The sequence below is a fragment of the Haliaeetus albicilla genome, chromosome 2 (genome assembly GCF_947461875.1).
Source record: "Haliaeetus albicilla chromosome 2, bHalAlb1.1, whole genome shotgun sequence".
Taxonomy (NCBI): Eukaryota; Metazoa; Chordata; class Aves; order Accipitriformes; family Accipitridae; genus Haliaeetus; species Haliaeetus albicilla.
This window is the reverse complement of record NC_091484.1, coordinates 48,227,276-48,248,523: the sequence shown is the minus strand read 5'-3', so window position 1 is coordinate 48,248,523 and position 21,248 is coordinate 48,227,276. Positions and strand designations below refer to the sequence as shown.

At 41.2% G+C, this 21,248-nt stretch overlaps 1 protein-coding gene across 1 annotated transcript in view; it reads right to left on the bottom strand.

Moving 5' to 3' along the window:
• Positions 1 to 7,192, bottom strand: part of MEOX2 (mesenchyme homeobox 2) — a 54,379-nt gene extending 47,187 nt beyond the window's left edge. Inside the window, exon 1 of the mRNA XM_069774152.1 lies at positions 6,255 to 7,192. Coding sequence (XP_069630253.1) covers positions 6,255 to 6,765 — 511 coding nt within the window. The 5' untranslated portion in view covers positions 6,766 to 7,192. The remainder of the gene's footprint in view (positions 1 to 6,254) is intronic.
• Between the last annotated feature and the right edge of the window lie 14,056 nt (positions 7,193 to 21,248).

Below are 21,248 nucleotides of genomic sequence, written 5' to 3'. Positions count from 1 at the left end.
ACAGACACAAAAGGACAGGGCACAGGCTCGAGGCAGATCATAAGGCTGGGTTCTGTGCCCAGCTGTGCACTGATGTAATGAAGTAGCCTCAAGCACTGTTTATCAAACTTCTCTAACACCACACTATTTTAGTTAGAAACCTTATTAGCGACATATGCAAGTATTTATATTTAAAAAATATGACTTTTCTTTCGTGTCCTTTCAAGTTGCATTCTTAAGTGTATTAGAACAAGGACACAGGATAACATAGGAAAAATAAGGATTGAACCCAACCCCACCATAACTACATTTTACTGATGGATTTAAACTCTGCTCATTCTAGCAGATAAAACCGGATTTATTTTGCTTCCTTTCCAGAGACTAGCAAAACTGCTTGGTAGAATACATTTTGCTACTGAAACATGCTACAGCAACCATTCCTGCTGCCGTGTAACATTGTATTTGCTGAAAGCAATAATCCACTGAGCAATATCAGATTATTAGCAGACATCAGCAAAGATAATGTTGTCACCTTCCTTTGAATTTCAAAACACAGAGTTCAATCTGACTCGAGGACTTCAAAGATACAGCATATCGAGTCATCACATCACTAAAGAATGAGTATTTCCAAACAGCAAACTATATGCAGATTAACAGGCTCAATTAAAAAGCACTTACTAAATAATTAGCATGTCCAAAAAGGGCAACAAGTCTGACAAAAAAAATCCAGAAACGGATTACTTACTGTGCAAAATACTAGAGAAGTTATGCTAGATATGGTAGGACAAATTTTATCCTAGGATGTTAAAACCAATGAAATTAAAATTCAGTTTAGAGAGAGAGAGAGAGAGAGAGAGAGAGAGATAATGCTGAATTGGCAATGCTTAACCAGGCAATCCTAATATTTTATCAATAAATATCTGCAAGAATTATAAAGCATTTTTCTTTCCCTACCACGCAACAGCAGTTTAAAAATCCTGAAAGGTAACTCCAGCCATGATTTTTCTGAGAAGTGTCAGTGAAATTTTCTCCAGATATTGACAGAATGTTTGGATCTTTAATCTCCATGTGTCCATATCTCCTTCTGTGTTTCATTCTACTACCACACTTCTTACTCATCCAGATCCCTTGGTGACTTTGCTTGAAGACTGGGATCCTTGATAGAGCTTAATACCAAATAATAACAGAATATCATGCAATTACATTTCTGTGCCAAAGATTTTAAACAGCGTAACAGAATTAAGCTCCAACAGCTTAAAGAACCTTGCGCACTTCAGTAGTTCCACTAGAATCAATAGACCTTCTCACATAAACATTTGTGCTCCTGTGAACGTCTGCATTGGGACCCCAATGTTTCTAAAAGGGCGGGTTGGGGCAGGGGGAGGAAGTGTAAATCCTACTGAATTTTTTATATATATATATATATATATAAACTTTATATATATATATATGAACAGACAGAAATACATAACTAGAGGCCATACTTATTTCTGTCCACACAAAATTACTCTTTGGCTATGGACAAAAAATTCTGAGAATGTATCAGTAAAATAGTGTTTAAAAATTTTACAGTCCTAGAAAAGTTCTGATTATATTTCCTGAGAGCAAAAGCGAACATTTTGCAAATTTTCATCTAGTAAACAATCCAGCAAGTGGCCCATTACGTAGCCTTAAAAGTCTTCTCCTAAAACTATGATTATTATTCATCAGATTTTGAACTTGTTTCATTTATGAAATCTACAGAGGTGTTTTTTTGTTGGTGGTGGGCTTTTTTTATTGGTAAGTGATGCTTTGATACTGGATACCAAACAAATTAACTCTTTCCAGAAAAACTGTGCTTTATTATGTATTTTTTCTTGCTTCCGTTTACAACCACGCTGAAAAGCACAGACATATTGATGAATCAGTTACACAGTTCTTTTTGACTACAAGTGTGCAGCTCATTTTTCTTACTGATGTGTTTCAGAAACCAATCAGAAGTCCTCAAAACCCATGATTTTGCAGTATTTATAATCATTTATCAAAATGACCTGCTTTTTAGAGACCATTTCAAACAAGTATGTATGATTTATGATATTTAGTTATGTTTAAAATAAGTTCCCTGGAGATGTAACTTTTTACTGCTTGCATGTTGAGAATAGGTAGGTTATAAAAGATGTTAAAACACTGGAAAAAAGAGTATTGTTTTCTTTTCATGTGATTTGTCAATGAACAAAACCCAGCAGAACACCTATTGAAACACTGGATTCCTGAAATGTTTTTGTAGGTTTAACAGCAGTGTTTCTATATGATACTATTGTAAACAGAGTCAAAAATATGAATAGTTGTTATTACCTGCTAGCCTTTCCTTGGAAATCTGTGTCATATAAAAACATTTTTCCATGTCAAACTTTAAAAAAAAAAAAAGTAAAAGGCTTCTCATGCCTGGGCGCATGTGTCTAATTACATTGGACTTTAACTGGAATCAAATTTACTTGTAGCATACATTTATCTATCGCAATTCAATGTTTGAATAGCTGTAGGGCTCAGAACTCCTTCAACAGTACTCAGCCTCCCCCTGGTCTTTTCAGCATAGTACAGATATTTTTTTCGCCATAGCATTTTAGGCTTCCTTAAGGCTACCAGATTCACTTTCTTTTTGTATTTCTCAGTAAACCTGGGTTACAGTTTCTATATAGGCATTAATGTGCTTTTCTCCTGACTGAAGTTTTAAGAAAACTTGGACCTAAGTAAGCCAACTTAGACAACTGCAGTAGTAATTTTGCATTTGATGCGATCTGCATCGTCTGAGAATCAAAACCTACTCTGTAAAAACCAGAAATAAAATGGCCTCAAAAGTCACACGCAAGTAATGAGAAGGGGAGGCATTAGAAAAATCCAAAATATTCCTTATAGAACAACTCGTACCACAAAGCAACAAAGCACTCCAAGAATATGTTTTTTATACACTCAGCATGGTTTTCATCCGCACCTCATTAGCACACAGATAATTCTGACCACTAGTGCACGTTAAAATAAGCGATTTTATTTGTAACCTCTCCTCAAATTTAGTATCGTCTTTTTACTCCTACATCCTTGACATACGTAGAGCTGAGTTACAAAGGCAAGGATGCAGATGCCATTATTCACTGCAAAACATTAACATCTAAAGATTAGTGTGCATCACTCCTCAACTCACAGGCTAGTTTACTGACCCGCTTCTGGGCCTACGCAGGTTGAAAGGAATGTTCAGAAGATAATGAGGGAGCAACTACAAAACCTGGAGACACTGACAGCTGTAGCATGCAGGGGTCGATGACTAAGTAAGCAGTATTTCTCAGTCCTTTACCACAAGAACAGTTGACAATTTCACCCTGTTCTGTAGCAGCCTATTCAATATCTTCAAAGGGAACTTCCCAAACTGCTTAAAACCTGGGTTAGGGCAAAAGAAAACTGTAAGTCAGACAGTTGATGAAACTACCATGAATGCACATCTCACCTTGCTTTCTCAATCCCAAACAAAAGTATTACACAGCATAGCGCAAAATACTTCTATCCTCCCATTCCCTTGCAATATGTGAATTCCAGGGGGAAAGAGCAAGCACAGGGACAAACACACAGTCCGTCGTCCAAAATGTGCTCGCCCTCTAGATTTTTGTTTATGATTTTAAAAAATTACACTCCTGCCATCATAGCAAATAAGTAAAATGAGGTATCTCTGCTGGTAAATTTTCAGAGTATCTATATGGCTGAGCAAGTTACCAGTTTGGGAGATAAATGATACAAGGAATGTTCACATTTTACTTTCTTTATCTATAAACTCAGCTTTACGCATCGACGTTCCTCGTCTTAAACATTCAGAAGTAAAAGCAGAGTAGTGCAAGAAAAGGGTAGCCTAAGGTTAATTCAGCTCTGAAATGCAGAACAGATTCAGGGCTCAAGAAAACACTGAACATTCTGTGGCTTTAAGTGATACGCTTAAGAAGAGGAAATATATCTGTAAATAAGCAAGAGCATTAATAATTGTCTCAGAATGCTGGCACTGAAACTTAAACAGTCTCTCTTCACTTCTTAGTTATTTACTATTAGGATTTTATACAAATGCCTATTGAAGTAGTTCCAAGTGTGATGAATATGTCTCCAAAAAGTGGGGAAGGCATGGATGAAATTCTTTCAAGTATGGTAATTTGTTTAAAAAAACAGATTAATGAGAAATAAAGGGGATGGGTTTTAATCAAATGAGGGGCAATTATGGGTGACAAATATAGAAATACAGTGACTTAAAAATAGTTCTTGCTGCCATACATTAGAAGGGCATTAAATATCTAGCACCAGAGTTCAGGATTAATAAAGGGGTGGGGTTAAATATTCGGTCCAAAACTCAGGCATGTCCTGAAGAAAAACCGAAGATACAGCAGCTACCCGGTTGCTGTCAAAAGATGCCTATTTTCTGTTTGAGAGACTCACAATTGTGTGAACTGCCACAAGATTTTTTTCTTAGGGGAAGGGAGGAGGAAAAGGTTACCTGCCTTGATCTGCAGAAAGTCTTAGAAAGTGAGGTTCGGAGTACAGCGCAAGATAAGCTTAACCATGGCTAAAGGCTCGAACCCTTGTCCACTAAATCCAGTGGAAGACTCCAGTCACTTCAGGGTACAGTTTGGGGCATTCCCCGCTGGTGTTTTTTTGGTTTGCATTGCAAAATGAAATAAACAGAAAGCGAGACAGATACTTCCCTGATGGCGAAAGGGACCAATTTTCTTTTTTCCTTCAGCTTTAAACAGACTGACAATACAATAAATCCTTACACCGACAGGCATCCAGTTATTTTCCCAGTAGCAATGGGGACCCGAATTTTAGTATTGCTCATACACCTCACGAAATCAAAGAATTCCTTTTATCTCATAAAATGTAAGGAATATGCAACAATAGATTTCACCACCAGTGTTTTAACTAAATACGGCTTTTAATCTTGGAAGAGTTTTCAGCCTGTATACCAGCTATGTAAGATGAAATTCAGTTAAACCCATTCTGAATTACTGTAAATGTTTCCTAATGTGACGGACAGTGAAGAAAATGATGGTCTCCTTGAGGGCTGTTTTTTTAAAAAGTTTCTGTTGCTTACCACTTTACCAAGCTCACAACATTTTGAGCGAAAGAGGTCACGGTTTCGGTTGTGAACTTCATAAATATCTGGAAAAGCCTTTCACTTTCTCTTCCTCGATAACAAACAATTTGCTACGCCTGCTCTTGAGTTTTCAAACTGTTGAGCCCTCTCTTTTTCAAGTGCCGCCTGCCTGTCTCAGTATATTTTTGATGACCCCCCGGTTTATGTGTGCCCTGACGGAAGTGCCATCAGTCGCCTTGCCTTCGCCAAGTGGCTTTTGTCAGAGTGGGACTTTGACAGGCTTTGCCGTTTTAAAAAGCGGAGATTATGTCAAGTTTTTTTGCACGCTCAGCGATGCCAAATCATCGCTCTGGAATGACTGCGGGTCTACATGTTTTTACGCTCGTCTTTAAGTAAGAATTGCGGCGATTTTAGAAGAAGTCAGCCAGCTCCTTCCTCCCCTCCACCCCCGCCACCAGCAAACCGAAGTGAGGCAGCTTTCTAAACCTCCCATTCACCCGTTCGCTTTACGGACCCCAGGTTTTGCCCCTTCCACGCCGAGCGTTCGATGCAGGCGCTCCCAGATCCTCCAGGGCAGCAAGGCATCAGCTCCTCGCCCGACTCCCCACTTCCAAGGCAGAGTTTCCAAGCGTTGTGCAATCGCCTGGGCACCGCAGTCCGCTCCGCGGCGAAGGGGCGGAGGGGAAGGAGCGCGCTCTCTTCTGAATTTTGAAGCAGAGGTGGCGTACCGGGCAGGGGGAGGGGGGCGCGGGACCAGATGCTAAAACCCTCACCAAAACTACAAACGTTTCTCTCCTTGACTGTGGGAACCTCTCTGCCCACCACCGCCACCTCGATTTCACGCTCTATCGCGGGCTGGATTTTTCCTTTTTATCCCCCCCCCCCCTCCGCCCCCGTAGCCCTAATAAAGCTTGCTTTAATGATGGAGATCCCGAGAGCGCGTCTGAGGGAAGGAGCGACCCGGCAGCCCGGTGTCAGTGGGCGACGAGAGCACCGCGGCGGCCGGGGCCGGGCCGGGCCGAGCCGGGCCGAGACGGGCCGAGCCGAGCCGAGCCGAGCCGCGCCGCGCCGCGCCGCGCCGCGGCGGGAGACCCGGGGCCCGGCAGCGCAGCTCCCCCCGGCACCCTCCGCCCGGGGGTCCCGCCCCGCAGGGGAAAGCGTGAGCCGTTACCTGAGCTGTCGCTTTTCCTTTTGCCGGACCTCTTCTCTGTTTCCACCGGGGACAGAGCCTGCCTGCCATAGTCCCCTGGCGCACACGCTGCCCCCGTGGGGGTGTTAGTGCCCAGGCTGGAAGAGTTTGAACACAGGACGGGGGGGCTGCTGCCCAGCTCCGGGGGTCCTCCTGAGTCGGGCTGAAGGCAGAGGCTGTGCCTGGCCGCGGCGGGAGGAGACGACATCTGAGGAATGTGCCAGTTCGTCTGCAAAGCCTGGTGCTGCTGTTGCTGGTGGTGGTGGTGGTGGTGATGGTGATGGTGGTGGTGCCCCCTATGATGCTGGCTGGCAAACATGCCCTCCTCATTGGGGTATCCCGCTATTATGCAAGAGGAAGAAGAAGAAGACAGATCAGGGTAGGACATGTGGTCAGATCTTCCATGCAGGGCAAGAGAAGACTGGGAGAAAGGGTGCAAGCTCTGCGCAGTGGCATGGGGGCTGCGCAGGCAGCCAAAGAGTGTGTGATCCATGGCATGCAAGTCTCAGGTTCCAGGCAGGAGAGTTTAGGAAGGATCCAACTTCACCACCCTTTGTCAACTTTCACTGTAAACAGATCGGGGTTGGGTTTTTTTTTTCCAAAAAGGCAACGACAGACTTTGCAGCAGGCAGCTGAGCTCAGATAATCCAGGTCTTTAGCCCTAGTGGCCAGTCTCCGCTGCATAAACACTCGGACCTAGATGAGCCTTTCTCAGAGCTGCTCAGATGTCAAGAAGTGGGAGAGGTTGAAGCCAATAGAAGGTGGTCCCAGAGAACTGCTTGAAGGGGGAAACAGCTCCGAGAGGTTATAAATACAGTAGTGTGTAATGTGAGCTGGGGGCTGGCTTAGCAACACAGCACTGACCACATGCAAACTCCCTCCAAAACGCCAGCGCCGTCCCCGCGCCGAGCCGCTCCGTCAGCGGGCGGCAGCGCTGCGCGCCCGCGCCCCGGGCGCCCGCGGCAGCGGCGGGGGGCGGGGGGGGGCCGGCTCCGCGGGGGCGCAGCCCGCCTCTCCCTGCCCCCGGGCGGGCCGCGGGGAGCGCGCCTCCCCGCCGCGGCGCCCGCCGGGGCTGCCCCGGGGCCGGCGAGGCCGCCCGCGCCCCCCTCCCCCCCCCCGGCCCCAGCCGGAGCGGCGGGGGGGCGGGGGCCGGCGGTGCCCCCCGCAGCCGTGCGGCCCCGGCAGGGCCACCGCCGCCCCGTCGGGGCTGGCGGGGCCGCTCGGGGTGCCCCCGCCCCCCCGGGGAGCGCAATCAAGACGTGAAGGGGGATCCGCCGGGTGTACTGCGGGGTGGCAGGCGGGGGTGCGGGGGCTACCCGCGCCCCTTCCCCCCGCGGGCTGGAGGGCGCTTGGCGGCGCCTCACCTGCGCGCCCAGGTGGGAGGGCGCAGCGCGGCCCCAGCGCGCAGGCGGCCGCGGCGGCGTGCGGGGCCGGGGCCGGGGCCGGGGCCGGGGCCGGGGCCGGCCGCCATCCCCCGCGCCCAGGAGCGCGGTGCGGCCGCGGGTGCGGGGCACTCAGCCCCCCGCCCCGGCTCCCGGGGCGAGCCTCCCGCCCGCACCTCACGCTGGCCCGCCAGCCTCAGGGGGCCGGTTCCGCAGGGAAACCACCGGCGCCCACCGGGCCATCAGAGCTGGCCGGAGAAAGACGAGTTTCCCTGCTTGCCCCCTGCCCCTTCGAAACAAGAACTCGCCTCATTTTTATTCCCCGTATCTTCATTATCTTCGTTGCGGTCTTCAGTGGCTCGAGAGGGACAACCTAGGGAGTCCGGGCTTGGCTTTTTTTTTTTTTTTTTTTTTTTTTTTTTTGTAACAAGCGTGTAGTGGAATTAACAGTAGCCACGGAGGCGGCCGTTAACTGGTTTAAATCAGGATAACGCATCTATTGATCGCTGACCAAAGAGGTGCCTACTGCGGAAACGTTCTGTTCCTTAGCCCTTCCTCCTCCTCGCTGTACCTTCCTCCTCCTCCTCCTCCTCCTCCCCCAAATCAAAATTCTAAATAAATAAATAAATAAATAAATAAAAGGAAAACCATTGCGCTCCTGCAATTTAAGTCTAAATTCTTGGGTCCATGTGCGAAAGATAAAATGAATTTGAATTGCTATTGGGAAAAATCAGGAATTGTATGAGATTTGCAAGAGCGAGTTTCTTAAACGGAAATTGAGTCCTATTTTGTGGGAAATTAGTTTTGCAGACTTTCTAAAAAAAAAAAAAAAATCTAAAACTTTTGTTCAGCAGCTGCTCCACTTTTCCCTGCAGTTTCAGACTGAGCTGGAACCTGCAGCAGTCTTTCGACGGTAAGATTTTCCCCCCTTTTCTGACATCTAATGCTTTTTAAAAAATGTCTTTAGCTTTAACTGTAAGAATGCGGTCTTTAAAAAGAGAGTGGCGTCCAAAGCAGAAGTTGCTGCCTCTGTGCACTGGTCAAAACTTGATATTTCTTCAGAATAAAGGAAATATACAGTTACAACACCGATGAAATATTTTGTGCTTTTCATTGTGTTTATCGTTTCAATATGTGCTCTAATATTAAGAGAGAGGAGTACAAAGAAAACTCGGTGGCTGAACCCCTCTTGGGCTTGCCGACTCGCCGGCCTGCCAGCACAGGGGTGCGTGGCGGGGGTCCCCCAGCAGCAGGCACTGCCATGAGGCGACAGAGTTACCGGCGCGGCGCGGCGCGGCGCGGCGCGGTGCGTCGCGCCCGCCGTGGCCCCGCCGGCCCTGGCCCGTCTCCCCGCCGGCGACGGCCCGAGGGCTGCGGGGGCGGGCGGCGGGCGGCGGGGCCGGGCGCGGGCGGCCCCAGGTGGGAGCGCGGGGAGCGGTGGGGCGGCCCCCCCGGCGGCCGCCCCGCTCCGCTCCGCTGCGCTCCCCGCCGCACCGCTCCCCGCCGCGGCTCGCCAACCTGCTGCTGCTGTCAGTCCGCCCGCCCGCCCGGGCCGCGGGGGCGAGACGCCGTCGGGGGGGCCGGGGCCGGGGCCGGGGCCGGGCGTGGGGGGGCAGGAATGCCAGGACCCCTCCTGCAAGGGCCGCCGCCGCCGCTGAAGCCCTGACACCGCCACAGCTGCGAGGGGGCCGGGGAGGTCCCAAACCCAAGCCAGTGTTAAAAATGCCTCTTTTTTTAATTCTAGGGGATGGCCGCACAGGATTTCTCGCACGGGATTTAAAAAAAAAAAAAAAAAGTGAAAGAAGTGAAGGACAATGAGGAAAGGGAGAGGGTGCGAGGGGGAGGGAGAAAGATTAGGTTTCCAAGAGAAATAAGAGACGGAGCCAAATAGCACTTTTTAGGGAGAGGTAGGACAGGCTCCAAAAGGTGAAGAGGAAAAAAAAAGAAGAACGCAATAGCAAAGTTATAATGGCACGGCTAAGTGTTTGCCATTAGCTTCGTAATCAAACCTCAATATTCGGGACTGTGCTTTCGTGGGCTCCTGAGTCCCCTAGTAAGTACACAAGTCCTGCATCAAGTGTTCTTATTACTTCTTTAGTAAGAGGTTTTAAGCACGCGAGAACTGGAAATACAAACCTCTGTAGAGCTTTATGCTTTCATTTTGAACTATCTAAGGAGAATGCAAATATAGGCAACTAATGTTAAGGCAAATAAACAATTTCAAATGCTTACTGAAATGATTCAAAAAGTTTCTCTGCAGAGTTATCAGATAACTGTGGCTATACGATACCATCCTTTGTAAAAATTTATGACTTTTCAGTCAAAGAAAGCCTCAGTGTAAAGCTTCTCAGTGAAATAATTGCTGAAGAAAGTGTAAGCACTTATTACCTCTCAGTATTAATGATTGAATTCTTGTTCATATTATATCTTTTCAGAATGTGCGTTTGACCTACATGTGGTACAAAAAGCATAACTTAAATCAATGCCAGCAAGTTTGCCCAAAGCTTGTAACATCAAGTGAAAAAATAGAATGTTTTAAATATATGAAAACAGTAAACCGTTTAACTCATAAAAACATCTGGAGCCAACACAGTTTGGAACATCATTTATATTTTCATGTATGGGCTAATATTTGCATTTGCTTTCTGTTTTTCCGGTTTGGTGATGTTTTAATTTTTATTTTTTTTTAAACTTACAATTTATGGGGAAAGAGATCATATAAAATTGACCTGAATGAACCAGTGTACAATGCCTCCTCTTCAGGACTTTTGTAGTCTTGCTTATATTTTTTACGTTGGAGGCTGAAAGAACCATCTTCCTGAATATTTATCAGAATGTAAGTAGGATTCTTGAACAGTTCTTTCTAGTGTGCAGTTTGCATATTGGCAATACGCATACTTCAGGAAAATCAGACAGATAGGCATACTTGGGGACCACCGTTTGAGTGGTATAAATTGCCATAACTTTGTTGAAGTCAGCAAAAAGATGGCAATTTACGCCATTTAAGAATATTTTCCTTACTGTCAAAGAGAAAGCTTACAAATATGAATTCAGTTTATTTTAGCCAAAGATTTTATTGTACTCAAGAGCCTACCAAAGCAAGAGGACGAGGTTTTATTGTACTGTAATTATGATCAGTTCGTATTTTTCCATGGCAATTTGGTGAAGGCAGGCATCATTATTTAACCTTAGAGTCAATCCAGATTCACAACAGATGTATGTTTATTTTCAGGCTTTTCTTTTTTCCCTAAATTTTGCCTGTTTAACTCCCATAGAAGCAATATAATTCGTTTCTCTTGATACCTGTGCTGCAATGGAAACCTACAGATATAAGCAATAATAAAGCCTGAGGATTATGCATCATTTCAGAGATGCTTGAATGCCTTAACTGAAAATCCTTGCACAGAAAATGAATAATTTGTTGACTGACTTGTCAAAAATACTGAATCCCTGACTAGTTAAGAATGACGATAATCACATTTACCATTCATAAACCTACGGTATACCAATATCTTCGCTATACTTCGCCATAAAAACATTTTTTTGTGAGAAATTACGCTACCGCAATGCGTACCACATAACTTTAACATTGCATTTCTGTGGTGTACTTCCATTTCACTCTTTTTAACATTTACATGTGCCATGGTTTAACACTTATCAGACATAATTTTTGCTTTAAAGACTACAACATATGTATAAAAACTTTAAGCCTGAATCCATATTTTCAGCTACTTCTCCCATATACATATGGATTGTGTTCTAATTTTCATGATCTCCAAGTATTACAAATTTTAAAGCTATGCCAGCAATTTAGTATATTACATAAAAGTTGTGCTGAAGTATGAGGCCCTCATTGAAAATGATTTACAAGTTTGCATTACATCATTAAAAGTTATTTGAATTGCCAGCCCACTCTAACCAGTAAAATATCTTATGCTTCCTTTTTAATTTAAATAAACCAATGAAATACTAAAATACTTAATGTACTTGAGGCTTCACACCTGAACTATGATGTTTCAGGAATGCCTTTAGAGTTTAAGCTCTAGGAATCTTGCATTCCACATTAGATACTCAAAAACCCCAGAACAAGTTCTCTTCAAAACTTTGGTGTGTGTTTGTTTTAAATAGATAATTTATTTGCAAACTGAACCATCTTGCACAATACTATTTGTTTCCCAATCTGCATGTTATATTGCAATTTAACAATTGTTTCATTCTTTCTAGTATTATCTCCACTTAAGAACACTGAACTAAAAAACAGTTATGACAAGCCTTGTGGGGTACTTTAGTAATACGTATCTTTCATTTGTATTTAGAAATGTTTTCAAAGTGCATGGTCAGGCAAGCCAACGATGCCTGAAAAATATGTTTTCCATTTTGTTTTCTCCAGATCTTGACAGTTAGACACTACACTCAGTCCATTCTCCTATTAAAATTACTAATGTAATCACAGAGAAAAAAAGAAAAGGGCTTGTATTTTTACATGTTATTCATTTTATTATTTGATACAATTGCATTGTGGATTTTGATCTGTATAGGTATTTGAAAGACATTTTACCAGAGCCCCCATTGAAAATGCAGACACGGTTGTGCACGAAAGAAAGGCAAAGTCTACTTTCAGCACTCTCTATTTTTGACAATCCTTGCTTCTTACTGTGCTGCACAGTTAATATTTTGCTGAATATACTTCGAGTTTTAGTCACCCAGAATAAAAAGTACAGATGATTAAAACCTTTGCGCTTCAAATGTTTTACGCTATGACTTACACCCGTTTACTGGGTAAATACACAATATGCTTACATTACAATGACCGAAATAGAGAAAAAAACCCTACCATTACCTGAAATATTTATTGTTCCCTGGCTGACGTTTCCAGGCCCTTGCAGGACCAGCAGCAGGGGGCATATTTCATAATTCTGCCTCCATCGGGGATGTTAGGAGAGTGATAAGTCACTAATCTTCATCACCTCCTTTACACATTAATGAATAAAATACTATTCACGGTGTGTATTCCTAGTCATTTCTAATTTTCTCTCCTCTGGAGGCAGAAAAAGACATATATGCATATATCTATGCACCAAGGATAACTAACTACAAAATATCTAGGTTTTAATAGCTGCTGGGATTATGTCACTTACTTTGCAGGTGTGTTTGCTTATGATTTACAGTGTGATGAGCTCTAGACTTGGAGCAGAACCCCCTAACTAGCTAGTATTTGGAAAAGAAAGATATTCACTGCCCTGAAGAGCTCCAGCTCTATTCATTTCACCAGTTTCACGTGGGAGTACTCCTGTGTTTTTACAGAGTTCTGTCTGCGTTCATGGCAATTTGCTTGACTAGAAGCATTTGCAGGATTGGAACCTTAATTAATAATAGCTGTAGGAAACAAAGAGCTAAAAATTGCATGTACTTTTTTTATACATAACTGCATCATGCTCCTCAAAGCCTAATATCAGATAACGCTAACAACAGATACTGGATAGGAGAAATTAAATACAATGTAACAATTGTTTGAAATGATCATTTTAGATTAAACTGTTTTTTTTAGATACAGCTATTATGGCTTGTGAAAGAATGAGAAAATTAAAAAAAAAAAAAAAAAAAAGGCAAGCTAAATTTCCCTAAAAAATACATGCCAAGAAGAGCTTTATTTGCAGAGCCATCACCAAAAGACAAACTTGTATCTGTCTCTAAGATTCTGATTTGGGAAACTATTTAAGTTTGCTGGTGTCAATGACACTATTGATATTAAAAAAACATAGGCAAGTTCTTAACTATCTTGAAGAAAGGTCCAAGTGGCATACCTTAAGCAGACTGACACCTTCCAAAAACACATTTGCATAAACTCTTTTTTTTTGTTTTATTTCCCCAAAACAGAATGTAGCTTTATTGATGAGCTATGAATATATTATACGACTTCTTAAAATGAACCTTTCCAAGACATTTGTATTTGTTGTGCTTTATTAGTCATCACACTTGCATGTCCTTTGATACAATGCAGATAGGTCTCAGGATTGGTTCAATAAAGTGTTCCAGTAAGGGACTGTCTTTGATGCACTTTCACTTCATCCAAGTATACAGACCAGACTTTGGCACACTGAATCACTCTCAGAAGCCACCTTCCTCTCTTCATCGATGCCTATCTCATATATTTCATTTAAATTAGATGCCCACAATAAAAGTGTGAAGCCCATTTATTTCTACCCCTTCTTTTCCAAACAAAAAGTGCCTAGCACCATGGGCTCAGTGAAGCTCAGCTGTACAGCAAAGAAGAGGTATATTATTTGGCATACTTTTCAGCTGACTGAGACACAAATGCAAAATACAGCACATGGGGACACTGTCTGGATTTGTGCAATCCCCTCATAGGCATTTTGTCCATGAACTTTACGCATTTGTGCATTTGAGCTGTAGAACGTATCACTTAGGGATTTAGATTTTATTTAATAATCCAAGTATATTTCAATACAAGATGGTTAACTAAAAATATTTTCCATTTAACTGTTTCAAAACGCCATGTGCAAGAGAACACAACAAAACGGAATTAACTCGTAACATATGCAACTCTGATTTGTGCAAGAGCAGTATATGCCCCTAAATCCAGACAGCAGCATCTGGAGGCATAGCATGTCTCTAATGGAAGAGAAAGGCACGAGACATGTCAGCTTCTTGGCTATGTTACACTGAAAGCCGTGCCTTTTTCTTCATGATACCCAATACAACTCTGATTAAAACTAATAAAACAGACACTGTCCAGGTAAACTGCCTTGGAAGCATTTTGGATTTTTCATCTCATTAGCTGTAGGCAGTAGGATTAAGCTGAGATAGATGTTTACAATATAAAAAGAAATCTTATCTAAAGCTCTTTCATTTGAAACCATCAAGTCTGAATGAAAACTAATACCCCATGGTATGAATCATGTGTTCATAGTGCATCCAAACATACAAATTGCAATTTGCAGAAACAAGTTTTGTTGTCACCAAGGAAATTTGTAGTGCCTCTTTCTTATTACTGCTTTTTACCTCTAGTACTATTACAAACAATGTATTCTTCATATACTTTTACAACTGTGATCAGCTTGGTAGAGACTCTGAAAACATTTTAGAGAAACAATTCATCCTTTAAATGTTTTACAACATGAACTGTCTTCAGACTTGACCTTGAGAAGTGCTGAGTCCTTTCTTTTCCCCATCGACCTCGCAGGATCAACTTCATTGTTAGACTGTAACAGCAATTTAAAAAAGTGCAGCTAAAATAAATACTGTTCTTTGTGGTTACAAAAAAAAAAAAACAACCACTGAAAATTGCATTTTGAAACAAACTTGTATGAAAGAGACCTGGTGGATAAAACATTTTACTAATGCATTTTCAAATTTTTACTGCACTAAAATCATTAAGTGATCTGCCATAGAAGTTGAGATGTCTGATTTTAAATTTTCTTTCATTCATTTTTATCAGTTAATCTCCTCTGTTATATTCATAGTAAGCAAGGGAGAAAGTATGCCTGTCTATTGTAGTTATTCTTATTTGCAGAAAATACAAGTAGAAACTGAGAAACTGCATTGCTACAAAGATTTGTTTACTAAACTTCAAAAATCCTACCATGAACAGCATACTGGATGTATAAATACACATATGCATACACTAAAAGAGGGTGTTCAACCATGCAAAAATACGAACATACCTCCAGGCTCAAATCCTTAATGTACGATTAAAATAAATTAGGTTAGTGCCTGCTTTCTTTTAATAATAGTGAGAGTTCTTAGATGCATTACACAAAAATAGAAAGCCTCAACATTAAAGCAAATGAAGGAGCAGAAAAAGCTCTTTGCACAGATTACCAGACAAAGTTCTGATTTTGCTTCCTAGCAGAGTAAAATGTTTGGGAATGTATCTGATCTAACACACCCTATAAAACTGTACAGTAGTCCCTGGTACAACAGTGAGCTGTATGGAAGAAAAGGTCACATCCCAGAGTAAAATTCCAAGATTTCAGCCTGCGATCCAAAAACGCCTGTTTAATTTCTAAACCATGAAGCTCTGTACCCATTTTGGAAAGCAGGTAGGTAGTCTTCACTTATTCATGTACAGTAATCTCATTGTGTATGACCCCCTGCAGCTGTGGTAACGAGGCTTTTTTTAAAACATACCTTGACTTGATGATGAGAATATTTTGCTCTAAAAATAAGTCTTATAGTGTTATATTTAATTTCTAATATGGCAGGCATGGTGTTTATCCAGGGGTGCATGCAGTAAGTTTACCCCGTGCAATTTGTAGTCAATCAGACTTTCCCAAATGAAGTCCCATAAATATGAACATACATTGCTTGTTTGTTTTCTTTTTTTTTTTCCTCCAAGTTTCCTTTATTGGTATCATAATAGTATGACCCAAATATAAGGAAATAACCATATCATATTAAACACAGGAATACGCTTTCACAGTCGTTTATTGTGCATAGCTAGTAAACATTTCCTGGCAAACAATTTAGGGAGTCCATAAATTCCACCCTAACGCTACTTCCGTAGCTAGATGCAATGCACCATACACGAGGGTATTAGCTCAGTCTCTCTCATCCGGAATGGGTGGATTGGAATTGAAAAATCCCCACCCCCCCATTATAGCACCATATGTCTCGAAAGTCTATCCTCTCTCAGGGCAAACGGCTCCTCTAGATCCGCCTGATGGGTCACGACTAAAACGCTGCTGTCCCTCGCTATTTAATCTAACAGCATTTCTGAAGTAGCTATCAGGAGAGCACAACGAGCCAAGCATCCCTTTGGCGTTAGTGGCAGTTCCCCACGCAGAGAATATCAGGGATATGGAAAAGCAGAGGGAAAATCTACCACACCATGCCAATTTGTATGGAAATTTTGATCCTCAAGCTAGGGGTAGGGAAAAGAAGAAAGCCTCTCACTCCAGAAAATTGAGCCGTGCTCATGGTTCCCTGGTTCCTTATGTAACCAGTTAACCAGTGTTAGTAGACCAGCTTTGCAGCATCTTCAGAGGTACTGAGTCTATAAGAATTTCAAACAATTTTCTCTAGATATCTAATTTAGGTGTTTATAGATTGAAGGATTATTAGGGGAACGGTTTACTCACAAAGATTTTTGGTGGATTAGATTTCTGCTCAATCTTTTCCAGTTGTCTTTCTGCCTGTGTGTCAATTTATAATTGGAAAAAAAAATCCTTTAAATGACACTCAAACCATTTGGCATTTGAAAGAATTTGTGTGAGATGATCATGGTAAGGTAAAGTTCATATCGCTAATAGAAGAGAGTAAGATGACATATTTCCACCAGTTTTTGTCTTTATTACAGGTATACATTAATATCATTCCTATTACAGGTATTATTTCCAGATTATTTTGGATTGAAAACAAAGAGTTAGCAAAAATCTGGACTACTTCCAAGTTTCCAAAGACCAGCTCGCAAGCTCAAAGGGGTTCAGTCACCATGTCAATGTTCTGCTTTACGATCTTTAATTTTACGGGTTGTAATATTAAAACCTCTCCCCTGCACCCCTTGAATCAGAATCTGAGGAAGGGTTGTGTGACAACAAAGACGGCTAAAGGGAGAAAGATTTTATTTCACTGGTCGTGGAAGTCTTTTTGGTTTTTAATTCCTTGCTTTTAAAATCATCTTTCATTTATTTATATCAAATGGAACCACTATTAAACAAATAGTCGTCGTCTTAGTTACCAGCTTCATTATATATATTCGATAATCCATGTATATTATCATAGTCTTTCATCAAATGTGCCCTCCGTTGGAAGATTATTACGTGAACAACCAGAGGCTTTGGAGTAAAAAGTACGGTGGATTATTGCACCTTTTGAAACTAATTAACATGACCAGGACTTCAGGGCTCTAGAATTTCAGATTTTTTTCCTGTGTTCTTTGCCTACTGCTCGACAGCAGACTTTGCACAAGCATCCCTCATTTTCTGGCTACTCATCTTTAGACAACCTCCCTGTACTTCCTCCTAGTACTTCTAAGGCACCGAGTTCAGCTACGAGTCCTTCAGCGGTACTCTGAAGAGAAGTAGTTTGTGATCTGCAATTTGCTCAACTTATTGTCTGATGATAAAGCCCCTAATTCCTTTCCTGGACCAGGACCTCCGCCAGCTTCCTTTCATTGTGCACATGAGCAAACAGAGCAAGAAGAAAGATAACGCTCCGCTTGTTCAGCACAACTCCAGCAATCATTTTCTCTTTTATGTTTCCAGTGAATCTGATTGCTGGCAAAAGCTGCCAGAAAAAGACAAGTCTGATGAGAAAGCATGAGCAGAGAAAGTCCAGTTTCCCAGATACGTAGCCACAAGGACTATTTTGTGCTGGTGATAGGGTATATTAGTCACTGGGCCCGGTCAACCTTGGCCTCTCCCAAATCAAACAAGTGTTCCTGCTCATGTGGATGTCCCCTAATAATCATTTTGCTGTGAATACTTGTCTGATTGGCACAATACGCTATCTTCCAATATTTAGCATTATGCTCACGCATGGTTATATGGATTTTTTTCCTGACGCTCCCCATGGTACAGAATACCAATAACAAATTCAATTCATGTGTTTTATGTACATTAAATAGTAGGAAATACATCTGTGTAGAAAATGTAGCTAGTTCCTGTGTTTGCAGAGTCTCTCTGGATTTATTGTATTGAAGCCAAATCTATTGTTAATCCATTTAATACTGATTGTGTTCTTCAAATATGTTTGGTGTTTCCTTTCCAAACTGTCATATACGTAAGTCAGTTATTATACACTTACAAGGTACTGACATAAAATTGCTGAAAACAGGTTATATATTGTGTTCTTGCTGATAAAATACTTACAACCTCACCAATTCATTTTAGATGGTGACCGGCTGAATTATCAGTAATATTTTAATAGGATCTCTGTGGCTACCTTTGCCCTTTTGCATCAGGTGCTGTGCACTGAACGGGACAGCCTTTCATCTAAGTAGGCAAGATAAAGGGTAAAAGAAATGAAACTGGATCATTATAAGGCAACGATACCTAAAATTAGAAAAGTATACTGTAGACATGCAGTTCAGGCCTGTTGTTAAGAATAGTTTGCTTACAACACAAGTAGAAATGCAATATTCCTCTTTAAAAATGTTTCTAGGGAATCATGTAGCAAGAATTAGGAGATGCATTTCCCTGAAAGCATTCTTACTTAATACCATTTTTTAATAGGTTTCACCCTCTTAAAGAATGGGATTAAATCAGGGTGAGGTAATTGGGAGTTATGGTCCAGTTAGTGAATTTTACCATGAAGCTAGTGGCAAGTTAAATCATTATAATATGGAACAGCATTTTGTGAAGAAAACTGCTGGAAGTCTAACAGTTTGAGTGCTACTGACTTCAAAGAGGCTGGATTTCAGACCCAATTTCCAGAATTTTATAATTTGTTATAACTGTAGCTGCATTTCCAGCATGTTATGTATTTCTGCTTAAAGCACTGAAGTGAGCAATCTGCATATGACACTGTAAATAAACAGAGGCTGCGAGAGAACACTGTGAATCCAGGTTCAGACTTTACTCCTACCAAAAAACCCCAAACGATTCCTGTACTTTAAATCTTTCACACCTCTCAGTAACTGTGTCAATATTTTTAAAACCACACTCTATTATGAAGCAATAATTCAAATTGTAGTTGTATAAGACTGACATTTTATATCTCACCTTTTATGCCTCGTTTGAAAGATTCTCATTGCTGTCACATTTAAATAATAATTTTAAAAGTCTGTATTTCTTCCATACAGGTCATGAAATATCTTAACATGGAAAAATGTTTATGGGGTATGGAATAATATTAACATGAGCTGGAAACTTCAGAGTGTCCATAATAAAACATCAGCTACATTAAACAAATAAAAAAATGGCAATTTCCCTAACTGTGTCCAACACGGAGGAATTCTCTGCTAGACTTTGGTGTGACAGAGGAATCAGAGAATTAAAAATTAATTGCTTATGTGCACATAGCTACAACTTGATTATATTTGTTATGAGCAAATGAATTAAAATCCAATATTTATATTTGTTGGTATAAGACAGTCAGCTTTTACAAAGTTGACAGTAAGTGTGAATGAGTTATTTGGAGAAAGTATTAAAGGAAAAAAATTGATTGACAACTTCGATCTGCTAAAGGTACTGTAAAGGACACATCAAAAAAGTCACAATCAAGGAAAAACCTCCTACGCATTTGTTGAAAATAATAAAATTACTTCGTATGTGAAGGCAGCTATGAAAAAAAAACAACAAAAGGGAGGAGCAGAGAAAAATGTAGCAATTAATGTAAATTAGAAGTTGGGAATTATAGAGCATTTTTAAAGAAAGCCAAAGGTCACAAAGATAAAACAGAGATAAGGACAATATAAAGACATTTATAAATTATATTATGAACCAAAATTCCTAACAATTGCCTTGCACCATTATTAAATGGAAATTACTAAGACTTTTTGTAATAACATTTTTTAAAAACAGCATTCTCAAATACTTTTCTTCTGTATTTTGGGAAAAAGTCAAGTGATGTATTCATATCAGATGATTATGATGAAGCTCTATTTCAGTAGTAGTGCAGGAGAACGTTAAATAGCAGCTAATAAAACCAGACATTTTTAAAATCAGTAGACCTGAATAATTTGCATGGAGGTATTTTAATACATTTGGCAGAGAACCTGTCTGCACGGTTAGTGAGGATTTTTAGTATGTCTTGGAGAAGTAGGGAGGTTCAAGAGAACTATGCAAAAATTTTTGTGAATAGTTAAAAAGAATAAATGTGATGACCTAAATATCTACAGGCATTTCAACCTCACATTGATCTCAAGCAAAACAAGGAAGGGCTTCTAGGAATATTAGTTCATTTTAATCAAAGCAGTGAGAACAGAAGTTCATGGAAAATTATCTTGCCAAAGCTAACTAGATATCGTTTAATAAGAGTATATATTTGGTAGGATAAAGGTAATTTTAGTAATATTAAATATGCAGAGGAATTTTAGAAAGGCTTTTAGTTGTTAATCATAATATTTTGATGAAGAAAAAAATTATTAAAATCAATATTGTACCTATTAAATAGAGTCAAATCTCAGTCTCAAGCATATAGTATGTGGGGAAAAATAATCAGTGGTGCTTAATGGTGACCCACAAATGCATGGCCCTGTGATACTTTTTTTCTATCTGTGACTCTTTTATCAATGATAAGAAAACATATTTAGAAAGTTTGCATTTGAAATGATTGGAAGATTAGTAAATATAGAGCAAGCCAAGTCACTGTGGAACCCAGATTACTCAGGAAACTGGCCACAGTTAAACCAATTGTAAATTTTGGTCCAGACAAACATAAGACACTGCTCTAATAACAAAAACTATATGTCACTGCTGCAAGGTAGGGACCCTGCCCACAGATTGAAGTCAGTCTGAAAAAGCCTGTGGAGCAGATAATCAGCAGGGAAGAGCTGTGAGTACAAGAGGGTAGACACGGATCTGATACAACCCATGGGCACATCACCAGAGAAATATATAATATGGTTGTTTTACCTCTGTCCTTGGCACGGATGCAACCAGTTCTGGAAACACTGTGTCCACAATTCAAG